The sequence below is a fragment of the Camelus ferus genome, chromosome 21 (assembly GCF_009834535.1).
Source record: "Camelus ferus isolate YT-003-E chromosome 21, BCGSAC_Cfer_1.0, whole genome shotgun sequence".
In the NCBI taxonomy this organism is placed as follows: Eukaryota; Metazoa; Chordata; class Mammalia; order Artiodactyla; family Camelidae; genus Camelus; species Camelus ferus.
Window position 1 is genome coordinate 25,896,006 of NC_045716.1, and position 27,758 is coordinate 25,923,763.

At 40.5% G+C, this 27,758-nt stretch overlaps 1 protein-coding gene across 4 annotated transcripts in view; it reads right to left on the reverse strand.

Moving 5' to 3' along the window:
* The window catches only part of GPR89A (G protein-coupled receptor 89A), a 34,230-nt gene extending 10,609 nt beyond the window's left edge, over positions 1-23,621 (reverse strand). For 2 of the 4 annotated variants that reach the window (XM_032464442.1, XM_032464443.1), the window contains exons 1-8: positions 23,405-23,621; positions 16,647-16,706; positions 15,549-15,652; positions 12,076-12,182; positions 11,393-11,494; positions 4,864-4,984; positions 4,149-4,229; positions 886-995 (exon numbers count right to left, since the gene is read on the reverse strand). In XM_032464442.1, coding sequence (XP_032320333.1) covers positions 886-995; positions 4,149-4,229; positions 4,864-4,984; positions 11,393-11,494; positions 12,076-12,182; positions 15,549-15,652; positions 16,647-16,706; positions 23,405-23,446 — 727 coding nt within the window. In that variant the 5' untranslated portion in view covers positions 23,447-23,621. The remainder of the gene's footprint in view (positions 1-885; positions 996-4,148; positions 4,230-4,863; positions 4,985-11,392; positions 11,495-12,075; positions 12,183-15,548; positions 15,653-16,646; positions 16,707-23,404) is intronic. The other 2 variants (XM_032464440.1, XM_032464441.1) reach the window with 2 other exon arrangements.
* Positions 23,622-27,758: the final 4,137 nt, after the last annotated feature.

Below are 27,758 nucleotides of genomic sequence, written 5' to 3' on the forward strand. Positions count from 1 at the left end.
AGAGAGGCTGTCCTCTGCTCACCACTTTACCCCTCAGCACTCTGCCTGGAAATAGGAGATGTGAAATAACTGTTTCCTGATTAAATTAATTCAAAAGCATCCTTTCCCCCTCCTCTCCAGTGGTCATCCTACCCCTTTTTTCCCCCCTCCTTTTTTTGGTCTAATTCTCATCTGCATTTGACACCAGAAAGATATGTCATTATTTATAGCATAAATATGTTACATTCTTTCACTCCAAATGAGGCAAAATGGAAACTGTACTTCCTTAGGCTAGAGAAGGAAGCAGGAATATGCTATCTCACTCCAAGTCCCCCCAAACTTGGGCTTAGTAGCCTGGTAGCTGCAAAGAGATTTGGTTACTTAATTTGGGAATTAGCATAACACCGCAACCAGCTGGACCAAGAACCCAATCTCCTTGCTTCTTTAAAGTCAGTGGAGATACAGAATTGCTTAAAATTTGTTCAGGAAAACTGACTGCTTTAGAAATGGGCCCTTACAGTCCCATATACAAACCATCCATTCTGGGGAGCCATCGTTTTGCAGTGGGAAATATAATAGTGTAGTGGAAAGAACTAAGAAGAGACCACAGTTCTGGTCTTGTCTTTGCCACAAACCACTGTGTGACGTATGGGTCTATTTTCTCGTCTGTAAAATGGGACGACTGAGTTGTTAGGACCCCTTCGGCTCAAAGACAATGGTTTTATGCTCCAGTGATTTTCAGTGGCTGTTGGAAGATGATTCTGTGCACGCTGTATTGCCTAAGCCTAGCCCTGGCCAGCTGAGCTCTGATGCTGCCAGGGCTCTCAGAAGAGACTAGCCCAGTACAACTTTCTTCTGCTTTTGGTCCAGAGCTGAGAAAAAGAATCAAGCAGAGATAAAGGATACTTTCACTCCCTGGTGCTGAAGTGGTAACACTCTTTATCATTCCCCAGAATCCTGATGGTTTGTTATGCTCCTCCCCCTTCTGGAACATAGTTCTCCGTGTCATTGCCATCCTGAAATGAAAGAAAATAAAACCTCAGCAAGGGAAGCATGGACCCTCATAGTTCATTCTCATTCACCTTCCAGTCTCATAACTGCCCCTTTCATCTGCTGAGCTGTTCAGGGAAGGAATCAAATTCTGGAGTCACACTTTTCCACTATTGACAACTGAGGGCAGACTAGCCACTCCTAGAAGCAAGGCGGCCGAAGCAAAGGAGCATAGAGTTGGAGTGGGCAAAAATCTGAGGACTGGCTCTGCTGCCTGGAAGTTGTGAGACCTTAGAGTTTTCATTTCCTCATCTCTGGATGATTGTGAAGATCAATGAAATAATATATAAGAACCCATGTGGTCAACTACAAAGTGCTGTACACATATTAATAATTATTACTGTTATCATTTAAGGACGAAATACAATAATAGCTCACATGTCTAGCTAAAGGATAAGGTACAAGGTAGGAACTCAATAAATGTTTCTCTTCCTCCTTTATAAAAGTAGACAAAAGAAAAAAAAAAAACAGGAAAATCACATAAACCTGGCCTCTTCTAAAACATCATTCTCCCTCTAATGCCAATCTCCCCCCATGACTGAGTAAACCAACAAAAACTTGTCCTTCCTCTTGCCCTGTCAGTCTACGCAGGATCCACCGCCTCAGTGGGAGTGGCTGGCATGTCCAGCCCACCATGTAGGTATTAAGAACAGGGTCCTTGTGAGGAAAAATAAGATCATTTGTGTATACACGGTTACCTGAAGGGTATCATGGACCAAGGCCTATGGGCTTAAACCAGGATGAGTCTAACAAAAATAGCTGTAGAACTAAAGAAAAATTTAACTCAAGGTGGATTATTTTTGGGTGACAAGAGACAGAAGCGGTAAGGATGAAGAAGCAGCGTTGGTATTTACTGTTAGGACCAATGCAGATGGTACCAATGGTACCAAATACTGAATGATATTTCTGTGGGCAAAATTATTTAAGCCATCGGCTAAAATGATATTAAGAACAAAGAATATTGTGTATTGGTCATATTGACTTGACTGTCTCCTCCTTAAAATGACATTCACCTGGATACTTAGTGAATGAAATACAGCTCCAAGTTGTAGCTCTCTCTGCCTTTTCCTTTAATCACATGTGTTCAATGTAACTCAGCATTGTTGGAAGATGTCGTTAAAAACCAAGAAGAGACTCAGACCCAGGGAGATTTTGACTTGGCAAGACTCGTAAGTCTTAGCTTTCCTACTCTCACAGTTGGGAAGGCTGGAACGAGAAGGAAGAGGCTGTGTCCCACTCATCTGGAAGTGCACAGCAGCCCACTCTGCTGGACTTAAGGGAGGCAGAGGGAGCAGAAGCACAGACGCCCACCCCAGGCGTCCTTTGTTTCAACGTCTATAATACAGCAAACACAATGACAGTGCAGGGGAACTGGCTGAGTGTGTAAAGGTAGGGGACACTGTATTGTGGACTCACAACAGGCAGAGATGGAATCACTAGAAGAAGTGAAGGTTGGCTGCACACGGACAAGCATGGCCTTGTTATAAACAACTCACCTTCACTTTCAAACTTTACCACTTAACTCTAAACCAATTTTGCTCTTACCAAATAAGTTGCAGATGAAAAATAAATATTCCCATATTAAAAAAGGTAATAATAGCAAACTTCCTGAGACATGGTGAAAAGGAATAAAAAACAATGTGAGGTACTACAGAAGTAGATGACTTTTATCTTGAACTTTTCTTCACTGTCGTCACCACCGCCTTCATGGTCATTAATCATCACTATTGCCTCTTTATGATAAGCGTAGTCCAGGACAAGGAATCATCTACTCATTATTAGCTGCATGCCATTTAAAAATCCACATTGTGGAAAAACATATGTACTTGGCGGAGGTTTGGTGGTAGTTTGCAAGTGAAGAAGCTGAAAAACGTCTCCTGTGGTTTAAATATGCCATTCTGTTGTTTTCTGGCCCCCATTGCTTCTGGTGGGAAGTAAGCAATTACTTTTCTTTTTTAATTAAATGTTTCATTTTGAGGTAACTGTAGATTCACATGTGGTTGTAAAAAAAAAATACAGACATACCATGTACCATTTCCCACCTTTCCCCAGGGGACGCAGTTTGTGAACTGATGGTACAGTATCACACCCGAGGCACTGACACTGACACTAGATACAGAACGTTCCCATCACCACGAGGGTCCCTCACGTTGCCCGTGTACAGCCCACTTCCCTCCTCTTACATCCAACCCTGCTTTAACTTCTGGTGCAACTGCAAATCTGTTTTCTATTTCCATTTTGTCAATTCAAAAATGTTATATAAACAGAATCATACAGTATGTAACCTTTGCAGATTGGCTTTTTTCACTCAGCATAATTTTCTGGAGAGTCGTCCAGGTTGTTGCAGTAGCTCGTGACTTTTTTTTACTCAGCGGTATTCTGTGGAACAGATATACCACACTTCGTGTAACCATTCATCCATTAAAGGATAGCTGGACTATTTCCACTTTCGGCTACTATGCATAAAACTACTATAAACATTAATGTGCAATTTTTTTGTGTGAAGCCTAAGTCTTCATTTCTCTGGGATAAATGCCCAGGAATGCAACTGCTGGGTTTTGTTATTTCCATTTTACAGATGAGGAAACTGAGGCAAAAAGCGGTAAAGTCACACCATGAGTTGTAGGTCAAAGATTGAGACTCAGACCGTCTGAATCCAGAGCCTATGCTTTTACCCACTGTGGTAACAGATTTCTAGAAATGTCACTTTGAAGACATACACTTTAAAAGTATTTACTAAATAATAAAAGCAACAACAACAGCTGGAAGACTTAAAGGATTTTTTAAAGTAGTTGGAGAAAAGGAAGTTGAAAAGATTAAAACCAGGCATAAATAAGTTTGTAAAAATGCAGGACAATAGACTTTTAAAACATCCAATGCAGAATACCTTCAAATATGAAAGTTATTCTAATAATTTATCTCAAGAAAACTTATCCAAAGTCAGGAAGTAAGGCTAAATTTGAAAATTTTCTTTCACACAAGATTAGACACCAAGTCTTTGATGGTACCCTAACTTTAAAATGCATGAGCTGAAATTCCCCGTTAGCACCAATTCATAGTCAAATCACCTTGTTGAGAACTTCTAACATCACAAGTTTTTTAATGTGTTGATATCTTACCTTTTCTTTTTGCTTATGATCATGTCCATGGTCTGGAGCAGTCGCCGTTCCAGGGCTAAGATATCTGTGTCAGTCACATTCCTATAATAAGCACAAACTGTTAGCAACGTTTGGGGTTCTATTTTGGGCATAACACAAGGCAGCTGGAGAAACACATAAATCTCAACCGCTACCTGGTAGTTCAAGGGTCTGTATCTTTCTGGAGAATATTAAAATGACTATAATAAGCAAAAATGCTTTTGTTGTCATTTTTTATAGCGAATACTTCTGGGGCCTCAGGGAAGTGGAAGGTAACTAGCTCTCTCATAGACTTTCTTAGCTTTGATCCAGCGACATTTAGGATACATGCACACACACACGTTTAACTTCACATGGTCATCCACTGTTCTCCTTTTGGGAGGACTGATTGGCTGAAGTTGGGATTAGTTGACATTGCTGTCCACTAGAAACGTGCCTTAAAAAAATAGGGGTAAGGAGCGAGTGGAGAAGGTCAGACTGAAATGGCCATTTAAAAAACAGAAGACAAATAATAAGTGCAAGCGATGTAAGTGATAAAACTTATTTAGAAAGACTCCTAGGTCGATGCCCATAAGGACAGAGAATAAAAAGGCAGTGTCATAGATCTAACACTTAAACATTAATGACGGTGGCTAGATGTGACATATGTTTTCAAGAAGTAATGGGAAAAAAAGAAAAGAGACAAAGTTCTCATTACCTGAGGAAGTAGGACATGTAAGTGTATGGGCAGTTCACAGCACCAAATCCAGAAAGAAGAGCCATGAGAGTCACCCCAATCACACCTACCCGGCTGATGAGCTGTTCTATGGACAAGATCCCTAAAAATATCAAAACACATTAAGGCCAGGAGATATAGATAAAACGGCTTTCATTTGCACTGCAAAAGGACTTGTCACTGCAAATGGCAACCATTACATTTAATAACTTACATAAGCTAAATTTTAATTATTAATATGTAGATTTTATATAAAAATACATAAAAGTCTGTTGATTTTCTTCTTATTCCATATGCTTCCAGAATCATCTCTATTATTTGGTGATAGTAATATTAAAATAGCAACAACACTTATAAATAAACTTTTTAAAAATTAAAAAAAATTTTGGGTGGGGAAAGAGGTAATTAGGTTTTTATTTATTTATTTATCTTTAATGGAAGTACTGGGGATTGAACCCAGGAACTTGTGCATGCTAGGCACGCGCTCTACCACTGAGCTATACCCTCCCCTGCTAAATAAACTTATCGACTGTTCACTCAGGGTAGTGTGAAAGCTAACAAAGCATAGTACTTTCAGCAAAAAGCTTTGCAAAAAAAATTAAGAAAGTAAATCTTCTTGAAAAGTATCAATAGCAAGTAACACTTTTCACTGTAGTTACCTTCAATCTACACACTTTCCCCTCAGGTCATAAACTCTTTAGCTATGTCTTATTCATTTTTTCCACCAATAACCACATAATGCATCTAATAAATGAGCTGAATTTATAGATGAATGAGCAACTCAAAGGTAAATACTCAGATGTATTCCAGTTATCAACTGTTTCCTATATTTGAGAATGCTAAAAATCAACTCAGTAGTTAAAATGAATGCTGTTGTTCATGTATTTGGGGTAAGTGAGAGAAAGCAATGCTAAGGATAATGCAGGAGGTTTGGTAGCACAGGAAAACCCAGTTTAAATCTGTTTTCAATTCTTAGCTCTGGGTTAGAACCCACCTCAGCCATTCACTCCCATGGCCTAATACCAGAGCTGCCATGCAGGACTTCCGTTAGCTTTGAATCTGAACTTCCAATATTCAAGTCCTCTTGCTTCTTTATTTCCACTCCACCACTTGCGAGCTCACTGCGGCCTCTGGTCTCTGGTCTTTCGCTTCCTGGCCCCTCCCCACCTTCCATTTCCTTCTTCACAGAGCTTGGACTCAAAGCTTTTTCGCTTTAACTTCTCTCGCCGGGACTCTCAGTCCCCTACTCTCCTCCTGCAGCACCGAGACCCTGCAGACTCCCAACCCGGGGTCAGTCTAACACTCCGCCTTCCCTGTGCCTGTGTCTGAGCTGCCTCCACTGCTAGAAGCACACTGACATTGGCGCCATTACAGGCTTACGGCCTCAAGACTTCACAGAGCTCACAGCACTGCTAAGGAATCCTGTCTTTGCTCGTGGTCAGTCATCTCTCCCTCTTCCCCTCAGCAGATACTCTTTAATCCATTTTTCCAATCTTTTTTTTTTTTTTAGCTAATGCCCCTATTACATAAGAAAGAAGTTACTAGACATAAACTACCTTCACTCTACTGAAAATATTTATGTCCGCAACCATCCTCCCAACTTGCCTCCCTCAGAACAAGACAGCACCCAGAGCTGAAGACTTTTGATCTAATTCCCCTTCCACTCGCTCCAAAATCTTGTTCCGCTGCCTGTCCTCTCTCTCTCATATCGTCAATCTTTCCTTCTTTGCTGGTTCTTTCCTTTCCGTTTCAAGTCTCATTCCTGAGATAAAAAGTCTGTCCTTCGTCTTGATTTCATCTCTAGTTACCAATCCTCTATATTTACCCCTTAAAAGTCAAGCTTCTTTCACCTCCATTTATTCCTCAGCTGGCTGCAATTCATCTTCATTTCATTCATTCCCATTCCTCTACGCTGAAAGGCAGTGCTTTCACTAATAATCATAATGGCAGTGCAATAGGTAACATTTACCAAGCACCTGTTATGTACCAGATAATGTTTTAAATATTCTACTCGTATTAATTCATTTAATCCTCATAATAACCCTATGAAGTAGATATTACTGAATATTTCATTCTACAGATGAGGAAATGGAGGCACAGAGAGGTTAAGTATCTTAGTTAAGGCCACACAGCTAATGAGCGGCAGAGTCATGATTCAAACCCAAACAGTCTAGCTCCAGAGCTTGGGCTGTTAGGCATTATGATAATATGGTCATGAATTTTCTTCTTGTTGCAAAAGTCAGCAACATTTTCCAATTCTGGTTTTAGTCAATCTTTAATGACACTGAATCATTCCTATTTAAAATTATTTTCCTTTTTGGCCTTTTATACCACCATTTCCTTCAGTTTTCCCTTTTCCTTCTCTACTTGCTTTTTCTTGATCTTTTTTTGCTTTGCATGGGCCAGGATTCCCTCTTTCACTTCAGTCTATACATTTCCCTTGGGTGATTTTTGCCTATTTCCCCAGTTTCATCCAATGGCATTTAGCTGATGATGTCCAATTTTTTAGATTCCTGGACTTATCTCCAAGAAGACAGATAAATCCATACCTTTTGCCTAAGTTCCTGATTTGTGTATCCAATTGCCTACTGAGTATCACTTGGATGTGCATATGCAACTCAAGTTCAACATAATCCTAGCTCAAATTACGGTCCTTCTTCTGTATTACCTTAGAAAATGACACCATCAAATATTTAGCCAAATTAAAAAATCTATACTATTAGCCTCTATTCTGTCTCTTATTTCCCCTTGAATATATCAGTCTTTTTTTTTTTTTTTAAACCTCATGAGTTTATGTCTCTTGTGCCTTCTTACTGGGTCTGCCTTTGGTCTTGCCCTTTAAATCTCAGCTTGAAATACCACTTCCTCAGAAAGGATGACTCTAATCGCTTGCATTTAACGTGATACCCTTATCCGCATTATTCTCTATCACGGCAACCTGTTTGTTCCTTAATGACAATGACCACAGTTGGCAATTATTTGTTTATCTATTTACCTCTTTACTGTTCAGTCCCTCTTCTAGATTTTAAGTTTCAGGAGGGCAGAAACCAAGTTTATTCTGTTCATGGCTATATCTCTAGTACTTCATATTGATCTAGGTGCTCAGTAAATATTTGTGGCATGTTCAATGAATGAATAAGTCCTTATCCAAATTCTGCTGATGCTACTTTCCACATACCCCTTGAATTTGCATCCTTTATATGAAAAAATCATGTCTTATTGATCTTTGCTTTCCTTACTGCCTGGCACATGGAAGGTATTCAACAAATGTTTGTTGACTGTGGCTATATAATTATCACCCAATAATACTAAAAAAAAAAAAATCCAAGGGATTAATACAGGTTGTCAAAAATAAAAAACTGGAAAAATGTCCCCTCTACTTTTATTCTCTTTAAGGTGGTGTCCCTTTATTAAATATCTTTTTTTGGTTTAAAGTATTCTGTAGACACTATCTGCTTAATGTCAGCATTTTTGTGAAGAAAGGTCAATCGTTAGAATTCCTGTTTTCCAGCTCATAAATGGAAAGTCAGGTGGACGAGGCGGCTTGCAGAAGACATCTCACCGTTGCCACTGGCTCACACAGACTCCCTGCAGCTTCATACGCTTTCCCAGCCTCTCTCACTCTTTCCCACCACGGAATGCCTTCTGCCCATCCTAGGTTCAAGCACTGCACAAAGGGTACTTTTACAGACATTTTTTTCCCCATTGCAGGTAGGGATTAAGGCTTAGAGGTTTCTGGCAGAAGTTGTACTGGTTGTTGGAACTGTCCTGGAAAAGCTCTGAAAAGGCAGCATAAGCCCGGCTACTGCTCAGGCAGGGCCTAACCTTGCCCTCCCACTTACTTCCCTAGAGGATCAAATTAATTAGATACTTGAACATTCAGAAACAAAACCAAAATGCTTATTTACTGGAGCACAAAGGAAGGACTAAATCTGAAACTATCTCCCTAGCTCTTCCACTCAGTGTATTCTTCAGGATATTTCCATAGGATTTTTAAAAGGGATGAATGGAGGGACAATAATGTGATGATTCTCATCTCCCCTGGGGCATGGTCTGGCTGCACTGGTCACGTGAGCTGACTGCTCACAAAAAGAGAAAGGCACCAGTGTCACACTGCTGGGCCACCTGTGAGCTGTACTGTCACCGCAAGCAGCCCTGAGGTCCTTTCGTAACGGTCGTCCCTCGTTTCTAATACCACAAACAAATCTGTCTGGGGGTCTACTTGAAGTGGTGTATGTAAGAGTTACATTATCAGGGCCTCTCTGCTCCAAATCCTTCCACACACTGGCATGGGAATGCCGACCATATCAGCAGATCCTAAATTCCCATCTAGAGTATTACGTTCTTGAGCTCAACTACCACCTTGGAGAGACTCAAAAAATTTTTTCATTCACTAATTCAATAAGCATGTTTTAAACACTTACTATGTGCTGGGTTCCACACTAGGCACTGGGGAAACAAAGATAAATAAGATGTAATTTCTGACCTTAGGGAGCTCACAGGTTAACGAGAAAGTCAGAAAAGGAAACAAGTAATCGTTAAGTTTTAAAGGTGATATAAGGGCACTGAGGTTGGAGCAATTAACATCTCCTAACGATGGCCAGGGAAGTCTTCTTCGAGGAACTGACAAGAGCTGACTATTGGGAAACTAAACAGGCATTTTCCAGGCAGACAAGAGGTGAAGGATTGTCCAGACTAACGGAACAGTTCTAGACACTGTAAGTAATTTGGTAGGGCTGGAGGACTGACAGAGAGAGCAGCTGTCAGGCCTTGGAAGGTTTTATATGCCACGTTAAGAGTTTGAATGTTTTTGGTAGGCTCGTGTTTCTTAACTTTTGGGACCTTCTTTAATGTTATTTGAAATTTCAAAATAGCTATTTTTGTTTTTTTAAATACACAGCTATTTAGGATGTTGCATACGCTGTTAAAAACTGCACACTTCCTCTGATCCTCCTGCAGGAGGCTCTCATAACCTCTCTCCCCAAATCCCCGCTCCAGGCAGTGGGCAGACTCAGAAGGACGCATGGGAGGTATGGCAGATTCATGACACTGGTTCATTCAACGTTTATTCCAATGCCCTTTCACTACAGAACCTGGAAAGCCAGAGCTCTTTCCCAGATTTCCTTGAAACTAAGGTTTGAATGTTACCTAGGTTGCATCAAAATTCACATGCCTATGTCAGACCTCAAGTACATAAGTGAATAATGTGGAAGTGTTGACAGCACTTGGGAGCTGGAGCAGATGGGGCAGAGGGTCTGATGTCAGGTCCCCGATCACAGGCCCTGAGTGGCAGGTGACAACTTTCATGATTTTTCCCCTAATTTAGTATTGTGGTGTGGTTGGGTGTTTCTCTTTCCTATGCAGCATTTACGTTGGATGTCCTGCTCGCCTAGAAATTCAAAAAACTCCCTGATACACTATAATAAATCACTTTCTGCTTTAAACTAGTTAGATTCTGTTTTCCGTTATAAGAATCTTGATAGACACAGCAGGATAGTGAAATGAAAAGACGTGTATATATTTTTTTTAAAAGCTCCAGTATGAAAGTTCCAGTATATTTATTACAGGTGGGCTCTCTAATCAATCAATCAATCTATCTATCTATCTATCTACCTACCTACCCACCCACCCACCTACCTATTTCTGGAATAGTTCTAGAAGAACCTGCTAGCTGAGAGATTTTTGTTCATTGTTTTAAGCGCAGAAATTCGGGCTCTGTCCATGACCTGTTCTTGTATTTAAAACGAAATTTTTTGTGTGAGGAGAAAGGCACTGACTCCTAAAAAGCTTTTCATCTACTAATTATGAGTGTTTTATGTCATTGCTCTTTGTCAAATGTATACACTCCCTAAAGACGATCTTTATTGTCACTTGAACAGTGGCCATTTACCTTCTGGGTCACGTACCTCTTTGGGAATAAAAGCTTATGGATACCTCGCCTCCGAATACACAAACAAATTAGGAGTTTGGAATTAACATACACACACAACTATATTAAAAAACAGATAAACAACAAGGACCTACTGTACAGCACAGGGAACTATATTCAGTATCTTGTAATAACCTATAATAGAAAATAATCTGAAAAAGAATATACACACACATACACACGTAGAACTGAATCACTCTGCTGTACACCGGAGACCAACACAACATTGTAAATCAACTATACTTCAACTTAAAAAAACACACACAAAAACACATACAAATATATTCCCATAATTCTGCATATATCAGGAGGTTGAAGTTAAGGATATCTTTCTCTACCCCACCTCCCCTTAAAGTTTATTCACTAAAGTCAAAACTTCTGCTCTAAAATGATGGAAATCTGTTCGAAAACCAGCATTTGATACCTCCTAGTATGAAACAAAAATTCAGTTCAAAAACAGACATATTTTTAGAGAAATAACTTGCTATATTTCCCACAATCAGTAGTTGAAAAAATTGATTTTTTTCAAAATCAGAAAACTATAAATAACCCTTTCCCCTTCCCCACCACATATACACTCACCATGTTTTGGGCTGAGAATGGGAAATGGATCTCCTAGCTTCCAGAAGAAATACATGAAGGTCAACCATAAGAGACAGGAAAAAAGCAGTCGCTGTTTATGCACTAAGAAAGAGGAGACAAGATGAAACAGATTTATGCTAAAAAGCTTTCTCTACTTAAACATAGGGGACCATGCTAATTAGTATCCGGCTGGCCTACTCACTTGGTGAGTGAGTGATGGAACAATATAATATTTAGAAATTGCTTTCTTAACCTCTTACCATCATAAGAGAAATCTGGCTGAAATTAAGATGTGGGTTGCGAGTTAGGGGAGGCTTTTTTTTTTTTAAAGAATGCAAGAAGTCTTTTAAAATGACAGTTAATGGGGTTAAAAAAAAAGGTCACTTTCTGATAAGGTATCAATAACAATCCTCAGTACAAATCAAAAAGTACAAACAGTACCCTGGGTTGGAAAAATGAAAGAAGAGACATTATAGCAGAGACAGAACTAAAGCTGTGGCAGGAGGATAAATGACCTAATCATTCACACATTTATTTTGTGCCAACCTTTTAAAGATACTGTGTGTGAGGTGCCCCCAAAGGTAGTTACTGAAAGTAATGCAGAAATGAAGCTCTCCACAGCCTCAACCCCCAAGAATACTCATCTTAATCCATGTGCCGACACCAGAGGGCAAGATACTCACATAGTCGGATGTTGCTCACAATAAAATAGCCAATGTAAAAAGGCACCATGAAAACCAGGATCAACAGAATTACACACAGGTTCATTTTCCAGTGAAAGTAACGGGAGCTGAAATAAACGTCGAAGAACATCACTAGGAGGGGAGAGGGCAGTGACTCCCACACTCTTTAGTCTTTCAAAGGATCTCTTGCTCTTCAAACTCAATGCTGAGTATATCCCCGCTAATCATTCAACTAGGCTGTTACTATCTGCTCATTTATAGAGCTTATATTTATAGAGTTCTGAAAGGTATGTATGGCCATCTTAACCTTCTAAGAATTTCACCTATTAAATGGAGAATGTCAATACTCTAATTATATTCATAGGCAGAGTGTAATAATATATATCAATATATACTATTACTAATAGAATTCACTTACCACTGGGAGTCTTTTTTTTGGGGGGGGAGTCTTATTTCAATATAAGAGTTATAAGAAAATAAATGTTAATAACAACATGTGTTATAAAGACTCACCAATATGTCTGCATCCTCAATATAAACATCAGATTTGCATGACTATTTTACTACTGCTTATAAAATATATTTCATTTATTGATGAAAATAGTTTTAGGACTTTTTCTTTTTATAACAATTTATTGAGATATAATTCATCCATTTAAAGTGTGCAATTTAATGGTTTTTAGTATATTCACAGAGTTATGCAGTCATCACCACAATCTATTCTAGGACATTTTCATCACTCCATAATGAAACTAGTACCCATCAGTAGCTACTCCCTTTCCTTTCAACCTCCCCAGCCCTAGGAAACCACAATAGACTTGTCTCTATGGTCTTGAATACTCTGTTCATTTCATATTCATGGAACCATGTAATTTTGATCTTTTGTGACTGGCTTCTTTCACTTAGCATTATGTTTTCAAGGTTTATCCCCGTATGGCATCTATCAATACTTCATCCCTTTTTATGGCTGACTAATATTCATATCATTGTATGGATATACCACATTTTGTTTACCCATTCACTAGTTGATGGACATTTGGGTTCTTCCACTTTTTAGCTATATAAATAGCAATGCTATAAACATTTGTGTACAAGTTTTTGTGTGGACATAGGCCTTCATTTCTCCTAGGAATGGAATTGTTAGGTCATATGATAACTCTATATTTAATTTTTTTGAGAACTGTCACTGTTTTCCAAAGTGGCTGCATCATTTTATCTTTTCCACCAAAGCACATGAATGTTCCAATTTCTCCAGAGCCTCGCCAACACTTGTCACTGTCTTCTTGATTACAGTCATCCTAGTGGGTGGCAAGCCGTATCACACTGTGGTTTTGATTTGCATTTCCCTAACAGCTAATGATGCTGAGATCTTTTCACGTGCTTATTGCCCATTCGTATATCTTATCTGGAAAAATGTCTAGTCAGATCCTTTGTCCATTTTTAACTTGTGTTGTCTTTTTATTATTGAGTTGTAAGAATTCTTTATATATTCTGGACAGAAGTCCCTTATCAGGTAGGTGATTTACAAAAATTTTCTCCCATTTGTGGGGTATCTGTTCACTTTCTTGGTGATTTCCTTTGTATTTATTGATTTTAAACTTACTTAGGTCTTGTTTCATTTCCTTTGGATATATTCCCTAAAATGGAATTGCTGGATCACATGGTAGTTCTATTTTTAATTTCTGAGGTGCCTCCACACTGTTTTCCATAGTGACTGTACCAATTTACAATCCCACCAACAGTGCACAAGGGCTCCCTTTTCTCCACATCCACAACATGATTTGTTCTCTCTTGTCTTTTTGATGTTGGCCACTCTAACAGGTATGAGGTGATATCTCACTGTGGTTTTAACTTGCATTTCCCTAGTGACTAGTAATGTCGAGCATTTTTTCATGAACCTGTTGGCCACCTGTAAATCTTCTTTGGAGAGGTGTCTATTCAGGTCCTTTGCCCATTTTCAAATTGGATTATTTGGTTTTTTTTGCTATTAAGTTTGTATGAGTTCTTTATATGCTTTGAATATTAACCCGTATCAGATACATGGTTTGCAAATATTTTTTTCCCATTCCATACATAGGTTGTTTTTCTCTTTTTTTGATGGGTTTGTTTTTTTTTTTTTTTTTGCTGTGCAGAAGCTTTTTAGTTTGTCATAGTCCCATCTGTTTATTTTTAATGTTGTTGTTTGCGCTTTTGCTGTGGTTTCCAAAAAATCATTACGAAGACCCATGTCAAGGAGTTTTTTACTGTTTTCTTGTAGGAGTTTCAAGGTTCCAGTTCTTACATTTAAGTCTTTAATCCATTTCAAGTTATTTTTTGTGAGTAATGTAAAACAGGGGTCAAGTTTCATTCTTTTCCGTTTGAATATCCAATTTCCCCATCACCGTTTATTGAAGACACTGTCTTTTCTTGATCGAGTATTCTTGGCTCCCTTGTCAAACATGAGTTGACAATATATGCTTTGGTTTACTCTGGGCTCTTGAATAAAATCCAGTAACTAGCGTGTAAAATAACACTCGCCTCGTCTCAACAGTCACAGATCTGCATCTAGCTCGTCCAAGAAAGGTTTGGATTGTTAAAGAACGTTTAAAAGTAGGAGTCAGAACATACTCCTGTTTTACCATATAAGTTCTTTATTTATCTCTCAAGAGACCATAATTATCAACTCTGATTTTCAAAAAAGGAATTTGAGAATATAGTCTCTCTCTAAGCCTCAAGTGCCAGGCGTCTACCATGAGTTACACAGCTTAGTTCAGCACTGAGTCCGGACTACAGAGCACATGCCACTTTATTCTTAAAAGACTTTTTCACGCACTGATTAAGAAGTGCAAAAGTCTGTAGAACAGCTAATGTACTCCACACACAAACCCTGGGCCCCCAAAACTCAAGTTTGCAGTTTAACAAGCAAGGAATATTTTGGATAGACTGTTCAATAAACTAGCAGGTCTGTTATTTGGAGGAGGACACGAGTTGCCTTTGAAAATTGCTTTAAAGAACACTCTAAGTTCAATCAGATTGGATCATGCCTGTGAAATCAACAGAAGTAACTAGATTAGTTAGGACTGGAGTTCAGTTTTCACAGAAGCCCTTAACTAGCTCTGAGGAATTCTGATCTTTTCAGATAGAGATTTTTCAATCAGCAGAACAATGTGAAGGGTCATTACCGGGATTTAGAGAGTAGCCTGAGAAAAATAGAACTTCTAGGAGTCAAGCCTGGGACCTGGGCTCTCCCAGCCTCAGTCTCAGTTAGTACCTCAGAACGAACGGTCAGACCTGTCCGCCTGCTATCTCATGATCTTTGTCAAACCAGTTACTAGGTGGTTGGGACCCATATTTGCTATGATTATTACAGTTACTGAGACTAAACTAACAACATGGTGGCTTTTTTCAGCTATAGGATCTTGGTAAACCCTTCCACCATAAAGAAAGTAAGATAGGTCTCTTTAAGAGGAGAGCTGATTGGTACTCTTACTCACCTGCTATTCAATACTCCTAAGATTTCAAAGATGATGAGCTCAAACATGGTGCAAGAAAATGCAAAAGTTACAGAGAAGATCACCTGAACCACGTACTGACGCACCTGTTAAAAGCCAAATAGAGACTCAAAGTCATTTCCTTTCCAGTGTGAAATACTGAGTTGATGATCTTCTGGTTATAAGTCAGAAAACTTATTTTGAAGAAATTCTCAAGTTATTAGAAACAGGTCCATGACAGTAACTTGCCGGAAGCTAAAGAAATAGGTCAAAGCAGGTGCTGCTCCTGAATCATGGGTCACTATCACCACCAACCTCTTGTGCATGAAGGATTTAAAGCACAAGAAGAGGAAGCGACAGAGTCAGAAGCAGCACTCAGAATTCCTGCTGCACACTGACAAAAAATGACACATCTATATACACGGGTTAGGGCTAAAAGGGTTTCTTCAACATTGCAGGCCTTGGGCCAGTTTTGGAACCTCCCCTAGGAGGCCTTAAAGTATTGAGCCGAACAGAATCTCCAGAATTCTGGGCTCTTTCAGACAACAACTCAAACTCCCTGGGGAAGTTTAATGGCGAACATCCTAGAAATGACCCCAAAGTGGTCCACAACCACTGAGCTTATTACTAAATAAGGAGGATTAATTAGGAATTAATCCTAATTCCTAATGTCCAGTGTAGTTTGGTGTTTTCTGAATTCAAGGCTTCAGGGTCAGACCAGCCTTAGGATTTTGGTATTAACTTAGGATGTAAGATTGGTAATTAACACTGAAGGCCAGATACCCAAATGAATGAACATATTTATGAGACAGTATTATTAAATTCTCTCCCAAAGAATAACCGTCTGCTGTTGGTATATATACTGATATGACTAAGGCATGTATTTCTTGCTCCTGGCTTCTGGGCTATACATGACTTTCCTTAAAAAAAAAAAAAAATCAAGTAAGCTTAATTATATTCTCCAATTTAAGAATTATATTGTAGAAAAAACTTACCATCTTGGAAGTGAACGTGATTTTTCTTTAATGGAGGTATTTTTCTCGCCCCATTTAAAACAATCTATATTCACATAGCATTAGCGTAATTAAAATGATTTCTTACCTCGTAGTCCTTAAACAGTTGTCGCATGAAAAAAAGCCACCCAAATCCAAAGAAAAGTATCTGGAGGAGAAAGAAGATAGAAGGTCAATGTGCACAATCTTTTGAGAAATGTCTCATACAGACTATTTTATGATAAAAAGTTGGCTAACTAAACAGCTTATTTCAGAGATGAAAGATGACAGCCACCCATATAAGATCTACTTATTAAAGTCTTCAACACTGAGAATTATTGTTGAATTGCTCTTTAATTTTTGAAATTATCCTTGTTTTAGAACATGTTTTAAGTTAGACAAAAATTAAAGTATGTATTTTTCCTGTAATCTTATGATAATCATTTTATGACCCAGACAAATTAGCAAATAAGAAAGGAGTCAGTGAAACTTGCTTCTTATAGAAGATCCCTGTTTGCAAGTATTTAAGAAACAAAACAACTTCAAGGGAAAGGAGTTAAGATTTAAAAAAAACAAAAACGAAAGCCCTGGAAAGACTAATTTTTTAATGCTTTCCTTCATGGAGCTTTCTCAGCCTTTCCACCATCTTGCCTAATCCACATAAAGTGGTTTCCATCCCAGTGTAACGCCGAGATGGCAGGATCCCACTTTGTCAGTTTTGGTTGGAGCTGGCATCATAGACAGTAGCCACAGGACAGCTCTGTCCGGTGGGTGTTCTAAAGCTCATTTGTTTTTCACTGGTAAACAGAACCTCCTCTGTATATGCACACTCTGACACATCTCCTCTTTTCTTCTTACATTGCCTAGGAACTTTATCAAAGAAAAAAATTCTTTTATGCCTTCCCACTGACTGCAGGAGCAAGTGTGAACTCCTGAGCACGGCAAAGCAGAGCCTCCTCCTCCTCCTGTGGCCCTCCAGCCACCGCACTCTCACTTTAAGCCACATGGAACTGCCTTTCTTCTTTAGATACAACATTCTTTCATACCAAGACCCCTGCAGGTGTGGTCCTCTAGCAGGAACTTCTCTCCAGTCCCCTCTCTACTTATTCTACAGATCTTATTACTACCTCTACAAGGCTTTCTCTGGCCTTCCAAATACAAGTAACTTGTTCTTTTTATATAATCCTATTCTATCCTGTATTTCCCTTATCAAAGCACTTACCACACAGTTTTTTAATGTCTAATTTACATACATACTTTTTTTTTTTAGATATTAGACTGTTCTGGATCTGAAGGATCCAGGATCATGTTTGTCTTGTGAATCTGTGTATCCTCAGCACGCAGCACAATGCCTGGTACATAGCAGGCTCTCCATAAACATTTGCTGAGTGGATGAATGGTCCACATAAAAGATCGTTTATTCTTCAGGAACATTTAACCTCAATTTTTTGGTAATAATTTCTATGTGTTGTGCTAGGTGCTGGGGAAACAAATATGAGTAAGACAGTTATCACCCTCAAGGATGCAAAGTATAGTGAAGACACTGAATAATCACAATATAATATGGGCCATGCCGTGACAGAGACATGCACACGATACTGCAGAAGGACACGGAAGAGGGAGACCAAACCAATCTGGTAGAAAGTTAGGACAGATTTTTCTGGGGAAGATAATACCTTACATGAAGGAGGTTTTAATTTAGGGTTAAAACCTGATTATCAGGTGCAAATTTGGGGATTATACGCATTTTTCTAGAAAGAGGATCCAAGGTATTCACCGCACACTCAAAGGTTTCCACCACTATTTAAAAATGTTAAAAACAAAACAAAACACTCTCTTAAAGGATGAAAAAGAATTAGGCAGGTAAAAGACAGGTAGGAGGGTAGAAAGACAGGACTTTCTTTCCAGACAGCAAAGAGCATGAACAAAGACACAGAGGTAAGAAATAGTATGGTATACCCTGGGAACTACACACAGTTTGGTGCTACTGGAAGGTCAAATTCAAAGAAGTGGTTAAAAATGAGGCTAGAGAGGAGGAGCAGAGGACCAATCACTGAAAGCCCTGAAGGCCACCGTAAAGAGCTTGGATCATAGTCTGTAGGTGATGAGGAGTCATTTAAATCGGGAAAAGACATGGCCAGGGTTGTTCTCTATAGAGCACTATGTGGAAGATGTGTTTGAAAGAATCAACACTGCAGAGAGAGATGCATACATAGGAGGCTGTTGCAGCAGTCCAGGTGAGAGGTGATAAAGGCCTGAATTAAGATACCACTGGCTAGAGAGAGGGCAACAGAGTTGGGTACTTAGGAGGGAAAATCAGCAGGGAGGAATCAAAGATGACTAATTTGGGATACAGGATGTAGAGTGAGGCCACCCACTTTGTATAAAGAATATCAGAGGAAAAAAGGCTTGGGAATGGGGGTGGGAGGTAGGAAGACGATGAGTTCACGTCACTCCATCACTGCAGGCTAAGTGCTGGAGGGCCATCCAGGTTGATACAAAAGACAGATTATATGTGCATCAACTATACTTCATAAAAAAATTGAAAAATTAAAAAAAAGAAGACAGATTATGAAGGCAGGGCTGAGATACAGCTAAGAGCTGAAACCACCAAAGAACATGAGATCACGCAGGAGTAGCCTGTAGGGTGGAGAGAGCACCACGCCAAGAAGGAAACAGCAGAGGGTGGGAATGGGAAGAAGAGACCAAAAAGGAGACAGAGAAGGAAGGATCAGAGAAATAATAGGCATCAGGAGAGTGCGGTATCCTGAAACCAAGGAATAGAGTTTAAAGGGGTGTTAATAAAGAAGAGACTGGCAATAAAATGAGGACTGAAAAATATTCAAAAGACTTGGTAACTTGGAGGTGAGTGCTGACCTGCAGGAAAACAGTGTGAGTAGTGAGCTGGGGGCAGGAGCCAGACCTCTGTGGGTTGGGGATGTGTGGGGACTAAGGCAGTAGAGACAATCAGCACAAAGCACCCAAGGGAGAGCCTAGAATGAGAAAGAGAAAACATCAGATAGTAGCCCAAGAAGAACGTGGAGGAAAGAGAGAAACAGGCTGAGGCGAGGAAAGCAGTAAAGAGATAAACATGAGAAGGAGCTCATGAAACACTGAAGGCGAGTCAATAATGCTATTAATTTATTATTATTAGTAGCAGCTACATTTTATTGACCATTTAGTATATTCCAGGGACGCTAGGTACTTAGCCTTGTAATCTCATTTAATCATGAAAACCTGATAAGGCAGGTTTGCTGGTCCTCATTACAGAGACAGCTGAGGCTTACAGAAGTTAATCCATTTACAGTAAGGGTCACAATCAGGATTCAAGCTGAAGTCTGGGGGGCTGACTCAAAAGCTTGTGCTTTTAACCACTTCACAATAAGCTGTGTCATGATCAATGGCACAAGTGGAAAGGATGGCCTCAAACAGGAGCAGGGGCACCTTGTTTTCTGACATGGGAGAAAGGAGCTGAGAATGGTTGTGGGCAGAGATAACTGTTTACATTAAGATGTAGGAAGTAGAAGGAGCTCACATCTTTCGGCCTCACTTTTGTTGATATAGTAGGAGGCAAGGTCATCTGCCAAGACTGGCAGAGGTGAAAATGGAAAAGGAAACTTTGAAAAGAGTGATAAAGACTCAGAGAAATTATGAGGAGAAGGGAAGAAGCAGGTGGTAAAGTCAAGGAAAAAAAAAAGGTTCAATGAGCTCATGGCATCAGCAATCTGCACAGTTGTGTGATTTTCTCTAGCAGCCTTCAGGCCCCTGAGTTAGTTAGTAGTAGACAAAACACAGTAGGGACCCAAGTGTGGACTTCCGTATGTAGGTAAAGAAACAAGAGGGTATGAGAAAGTAGCTTGGATCCATGAATCCATATTTCATTGTGAGCAACTTTCACGTTGACAAAAAAGCTTAAGAAGACTTTTACACAACTAATACGAAAAAAAAAAGTACCAGGAGAATCCATTAAGTCCAAGATAAATATGAATTCTGGCAAGATTATAGAGGATCTAAAAAGCACACAGAAGAAAAAGGAAATTCCAAACAGTTTTTCAAATAAAACAGAAAGCGCACAGCTTCTTATTCAAAAAAGAGAATATTTTTGAAATTGTGCAGAGTCTTGACCTTGGGACTTAAGATTGTACTTTGGAGCTGATAAGTCTTGACTGTAGAGAAGGCTCAACACAGGGGTTAGATAACAGTTGCTTTTACACACAAACACACACACACACACACACAAAAGATTCCTACATTGAAAATTAGCTACAGATTAAAAAAAAAAAGATGGCCATTGGCAGGATAGTTATTAAAGAAATGACTGGAAAAGATCCCTTTCTTGGATCATTTATTTGCCCTTTTATTCATTTAACAAATATTTATTAGTATCTAATATGTACCAGGTCCTAGGGGTAGAACGGTGAACAAGGGAGCACAGATACTGCTCTCAAGGAGTCTATAATCTATGGAGGAGCTAGACAAGTAACTATGAAACACTGTGATGGTGCTGTTATAAGGGAAGTGGGCAAGGGTATTAGAAGAGCATGTATGCAGACATCTAGTTCAGACTGGAAACAGAATTGAAGAGGTAAGGGGAAAAGGTCCAGAAAGAGAAAAGACTGGCGGGAATCCGGAAGCATGATAGCATCGCTAGGTTAAGGAACTGAAAGAAGTATTGTAAGGCTAGTGTATAAAGTGAAGTGAGAAATGGTGAGAGCCAGGGCTGAAGAGGTTAAGAGCTGGTGTCTCTTGAGACCCCTAAAACCGTATTAAGGGTGTGAACTTTATCCTGTGGCATGGTGAACGATCTCTACACCAAGATGTTGCCTGAGGAGGACCAGCTTCAATATGTGACCTCTGATTTCAGATTTCATTTCAAATAAATCTTTCAGTGCGTATGAAAAAAGGAAAATGAGAGGGAGGTGTTTCTAAGGTAATCACTTCTCTCCAGAAAGGTGTTTTTTTATTAAGTAAATATTTACTGGGCCTCCACTATGTGCCAGAAACTGATCTAGATGCTGGGGAATACAGCAGAGAACAAGAAAGAGAGTAACCTGGACCTTAGGGATAAACACACAAACAATAGGATAGATATAAAGAAGAAATTGAAACAGGGAAATGAGATAGACGGGGCTGAAATGGGGGCTACTATGGGGGTAGGGAGTCAGGTAAAGCCTCCCCAAAGTGACATTTTTACTGATGCCTAAATGATAATGAAGTAGCCACATACATATCTGAACCAAGAATATTCCACCCAAAGGATCCTTTAGGTCTTCCTCATTTGTAAAGAGCAGGTTTAAGAATTAAATTTAATATTGCATGTGAATGGATCTGTGAAAGTTAAAGTACTATATAGCATACACGATCAGAAACCACTTTCTTCGTTCAACTTATCAATAATATTCATGTTAAAAATCTTAGCGGTTACAATGCAATCCATTTTCCTCACTGATTTTCTTATTTTTATTCTGAGTGAAAAAATGCTACTTGAATATTGTCATTTTTCTTGAGTTGGTACTAGGATTAAAAATAACTCCGAACTGTCATAAAGGGCAACAGGAAGCCTTAGACCTAAGTTAGAAAAGCAAGAGAATTACATGTCCAGCATTTTGTAGATCGATACATTTGAATACTATGAAGGCAATATACATAGTAATTATGAAAACTTATAAAGAATGGTAAACTTTAAAAAAATTATTGTATCTGGATGTTCTTTGTTTCATACTCTAAAAATGTTTTAATAAAAGTTTTTCAAGAAACAAGGATAATGCTCTACTCCAAAGACAGAAGCATTAGGTTAAAGCAATACAAAAACAATAAAAAAAACCCCAAAGACTTAGTTTACTTTAAGCCCCCAAAGGAACTGTTTCTGTCATGTGCCACTTGAAAAAAAAAGACCAATTAAAAAAAATTCTATAAATTACTGGAAAAATGGAGGGTGGGAAGATAAGTACTTAGGTAGTTTGAGCTTCTACAAATTTTAACAGTTGGCCAACAAATATCTGAGTGCTTGCACGTGGAGGGGCGACAGAGCTATGAACAAGCCATTATCTCAAAAAATAAATTCATAAATAAATACACAAATGATATCAGTGCTATGAAGAATGCTGTGAAGAAAATAGAGTAACTCGACGAATGACATGGTAAAAGCAAGAGCTTCACTAGAGGAAGCTTCTATACAGCAGGGACAGTCAGTGTCTTACTTATGTTTTTATCCTCAGAACTTTATATAAATGTTCGATATAAGTTTGTTGACTGTACCAATGAATGAAGTTGGTCAATCTGGAAGGTAAGAGGGTCAGAAAAAGATACGAAGGGCCTGGGCAGCAAACAGAGGATAAAGGATGGAGGTGTGACTGTACAAACGAAACCTGAGAGTTTGAGGATCTCTGAAGTGACGACGCCAAATTCCTCCGCACCCGGATTCAGGATTTGACAACTACCCGGCAAAGCCCTCACGTGTCCCCAGGGGCCAGCCCGGATTGGCGAGTCGCGCCCTCGGCGCCCGGAACCACTGTTCCTTAGTCCGCGGGACAGGGGCCAGAGCAGCGCCCCAGGGCGCTCTGGGGACCGCTCCCTCCTCGCCGCGCACTCGGAGCGCGGAGGCCACCTGACCTCGGCTGCCAGACGCGGCCGGGAGAGCTAGGGCGCGGGGGCGCCGACGGCCGCAGGACGCCTCCTGACAGCGAGGGCGGAGGGGACCGGACGCAGCGAACCCCACACCCTCGCCGAGGTCTAGGCCCGGTGAGGCGGGCACAGGCCGCGGGCAAGCAAAGCGAGGCCCCGGGCCAGCCCGCATCGCTGAGGCCCGGAGAAGACGGCTCGGGAACGGGAGGCTGAGGAGTCCCGGGGTGGGACGCGGTGGCTCACCTGGGAGGTAATCATGATGCTGGAGTCGATCAGGAAACTCATGGCGAAGCGTAGGGAGGCCCCGTGCCTCCACTTGCCACTCCCCGAGGCCACAGCGCGCTCGGGCCGCCGGGCCCTTCACACAGGCCGCCTTCGCCCGGGGGCCGCCGCCGGCACCGCGGCTTAGCAGCCCGACGCCATCAAGCTGCGCGCCGGCCAGCCAATCAGCAGCTACATCCCCCGCTTCCCGCCTCGGGCTAGGAGTGGGCGGGGCGCCTGAGAGCAGAAGGCCGGGGGTGGGGCCAGGGAGAGGGCGTTCCGGAGGCGGGGCCCAACTAGAGGTGGCCTGGCTGAAAGGGGCGGGGTACGCTCATGTTTGAAAATTCAAAAGCCGATGTCATGTAAGCTAGTATTTCCATTTCTAAGGATGAAGGAGGTGGGGCCTGAACTCACACCGTATTTTAAATGGTAATTCTATTTCACAATGGCCATAGCTAATAAGATGAAGTTAATAATAATGATCATTATAATGAGTTAGACCATAAATCAGGCATTGTATTCTAAATGTTACAACGTATACCTGGCTCCACAAACAACTACATAATTATGGGTGAGGGAAGATTGGAAAGGCAGGTGAGATTTTAGCAAATACAGCTAACCAAATAAATTAGTGATGTGATAACAACAGCAAAAAGCGCACACTACCTGTAACAAGAGAGTGACAACCTCATTGTGCTTGGTGCCCATCAGCTCATACCTAGAGTGCTGCACTCTCGGTACCTCACTTTTAAGAAGCAAATAGTTGTATTGTGCACGGTCAGAAGTGAGTCACCAGATGAGCACAGAAGAACTGAAGAAGACTCAGGAACATTGACAGCTGTCTTCATGTAAAAGAATGGATAAAACTGATATGGCCCCAATAGATGGGGCCTTCCCTGGACAGATTTCCTGCCCCGCCCCCCGCCCCCTACCCCTGTCCTCTGTCTGCCTCTTGTCTGTAGAGAACTTTAGCCTCCTAGGCCTTCCCTGCGTTCCAAAGAATAAATTTAATCAGAGAAGTGAGAAAATGCAGAGAGAAAAGAAAACAATCAAGCAGGACAAAATAATAATGGTTTAGCCATTAAACAAAGTCAAGGACCTTTAGTTCCTCCTTAAGGGCTATATATAATATTCAGATCCATATCCTTTAAGCTGTTTTGCAGATACTGAAACCCCCACTAAGTGGAAGAAGTTAACTGTATGCTGCCCACAAGCAGGTAGACCCCGATGAGAAGGTTGATGATGTTGACTCCTGATTACCTCACCACCAACCAATCAGAAGAATATCCACAAGCTGATCACACCCCTTACCTCACCACCAACCAATCAGAAGAATATCCACAAGCTGATCACACACCCCACAACCCACTCCCCCCATCTTTTACAACCTTTCCCTGAAAGCCTTTGGGGAGTTTAGGCCTTTTAAGGACCAACTGCCTAGACTCCTGTCTCCAATCAACCTGGTGTCAGTTGATTGGCTTTGCTGCGCGTGGGAAAGCAGACTCAAGTTTTGTTCAGTAACAGTAGGACAAAGGACTGGAAGTTACATGAAAGTAAATTTAATTCAAAACAAGGAACAATTCTTTAAGAGTCTGAAAATGAGTTATTTTAGGAAAATGTCACCCCTGCCCCCCACCCATGTTGCAGTGGCTCCAATGTAGACTAAATCACTACTTCATCCATTCAATACTCATTTCCTGGAGGTTTAATGCACCGTTGTGGGGCTCATCCTCTCCTACCAGGGCTCTAGCTCGTCCTTGTACCTCCTGCAGTCTCACCGGCCTGAAGCTGACTCCAGCTGAGGGCAATCACCCAGTGTTGTCTGCATTCAAGTCTGCATTAAAAACCTGGAAGCACAACGTTGAATGGACCTGCGTCTAGGACCTGGTGCTTAGACGACTGCAATCTGAGTAACTGAGACTCATAGACTTAGTATACACGAGGGAAGATGTCTCTCTTTCTTAGACTTGAACTCTGCCCACATTAAGCAGCCAAAACTACCTGTCAGATGTCCAATCCCCGATCCAGAAAGCCAGGGAGCAGTGGAGGCAGCCCTACTAAGGGAGAGTCTTAGACCAGAGACCTTTGCATCCCTGGCTACACCTATCAGGAAAACAGGTGGATGGCCATGCAGATGCTCCCATGTAGGCATTGACCTATACACACTGAGTTAGAGTCTCAGCTAACTGGATCCTAACGCCCCAGCCAAGCCTCAGAGAACTGCAGGCCCTGCCAATATCTGACTGCAACCTCATGAGAGACCCCAAGCTGCTCCAGAACTCCTGACCCACAGAAACTATGAGAGATAATACATGCTTATTGTTGTTTTAGGTCACTAAGGTTTGGTGTGCTCTGTTACAGAGCAATAGGTAACTAATACACAAATCATCACAGGTAACATTTTTACTAAATATTTGCGTGGCAGAGCCTAAGGCTCTATCCTTGTAACCTTTGATTTTCATTCTTCACTACTCACTGTTCAGTTGTTAAGCTAAAGCCACGTACTTTAGGATATTGTTACAGGCGCACCTCTAGTGTGGGTGGTCCTCTAGTCCACAATCATTCAAAGACTCTGATCACCATCTTCAACATATGGTTTCCAGAGTTGCTCTGGGAAATGACATCCAGCAATTCATACAAAAATTCCTCCTCCTTCCTTTATTTCTGATAAAGCAAGCTGCCTGCCTTCAGCCCGGAATTCCTGGGACCTTCAGGGAATCTCTTCCTCAGATATATTCCCATGTAGTGTTGGCTGCTCCAGTGCTGGGGAATGCTGAGCCAGTTATCTCCCTCCTGCCCTGGGAGATGTCTCAGTAATATTCATTCATTCATTGATTCATTCATTCATCAGACATTACTCTGTTCCAGGCACTGTGTGATGAAGTACTGAATATTCGGAGGTATATAGTATGAATTCTCTTCTTGAAATCACTCTTGATAAGTGCTATAATAGTAGTGCTCACAAATACTGAGGGATCACAAAGGAGGGAGCAACTGCCTTTGTCTCGGGGAATTTGTGAAATTTTATAAAGAAGGAGGCAACTGAGCTGAATCTTGGAGAACGAGAAGGAGCTGACTGTAGGAAAAAAGGCAGGAAGGGCAGAGTCCTGAAATAACATGGAATTCATTCATCACTCAGTGCCAGGCCTGCCCATGTTGGGGACCAGCCAATGTTTCAGTAAGCCTGGGCCACGTGCGTGTAGGGACAGATGTGGGAGGTGAGGCTAGAAAGGTGTTGTACCTACCAGTCAGGGGCTTGTATGCAATAGAGAAAATTTTGGCTATGTTAAATTTTTTAAAAAAGGAACTTTGAGGGTAGTTTAGTGACTTAAAGGAAGGCTGATGAACCAGGATCTGAAAAAAGAAGAACTAAGCATCTTCCAGAAATCTAGGTAAGCAGAAACTAATTGTGAGTCTCTTTGAGGGCTTCTGTCAAGATAAATAAATTCCAACCAAGTTTTAATCTCTTGATTACTTCACTCAAGATTCACATTTCAGGAAGAGAGTATATGGTTGGCCCATATGAGTTTAAAAAAACCCATGACTCTTGACCAGGGGAAGTCAGGTAAACATTACTAAGAGTCCTACCAAGACAATATCCAATTGAGGAAGAGTATTTTCCAAAAAGTAAAACTGAGATATTAATATGGAAGAAAGGAGAATAGATTCAAGGCAGGTAAAAACAGACATCCTCTCTAGGTGGGTTGAAGCAGGTTAAAAAGGCTTTATAAGTCATGGTAAGGAACTTAGAATTTATTGGGTAAGCAACTGGGTCATTGAAGAATTTTAAGCAGAGAAGTGACACGAAAAATCTCAGACAGAATCTTTTGGCTAATTTTATCTATGTTTCTCTGTAATGAATAACTTTAACTCATTCCACAGTTTTCAATGACATGGAAGAGAACAAATCCTATTCTTATTGTCTCTTCCCAAAAGGCCAAACAAGTGTACTTTGATTTTTCCAGAGACTTGTGCAGAGAAAGGGAGAGGACAAACTGTCCAAACCTCAATTGATGAGGAGAGTTTTCAGGTTCTTCCTGAATCAGATTCTCCACCATTTCACCCAAAGGTGTGCTGGGGGTGGCTTGTACTGGCTTGTAAGAGTCATTTGCTAAATTTCCTGGAATTTTGTGACCCAGTCGTTAGGTATAGTCATTATAAACAATTAAACTACATAAACTTAAACAAAAATGAAACACAAAGGTAACACTCAAAGCTCATCACTTCTTAATTATTTTACTATTATCTATGCCCTTGAGGTTATTTATCGTACAGTGGAAATATTTTATAATGTTGTGCTGTTGCATATCTCTTCTCGGCTCACTGTCCAGGGACA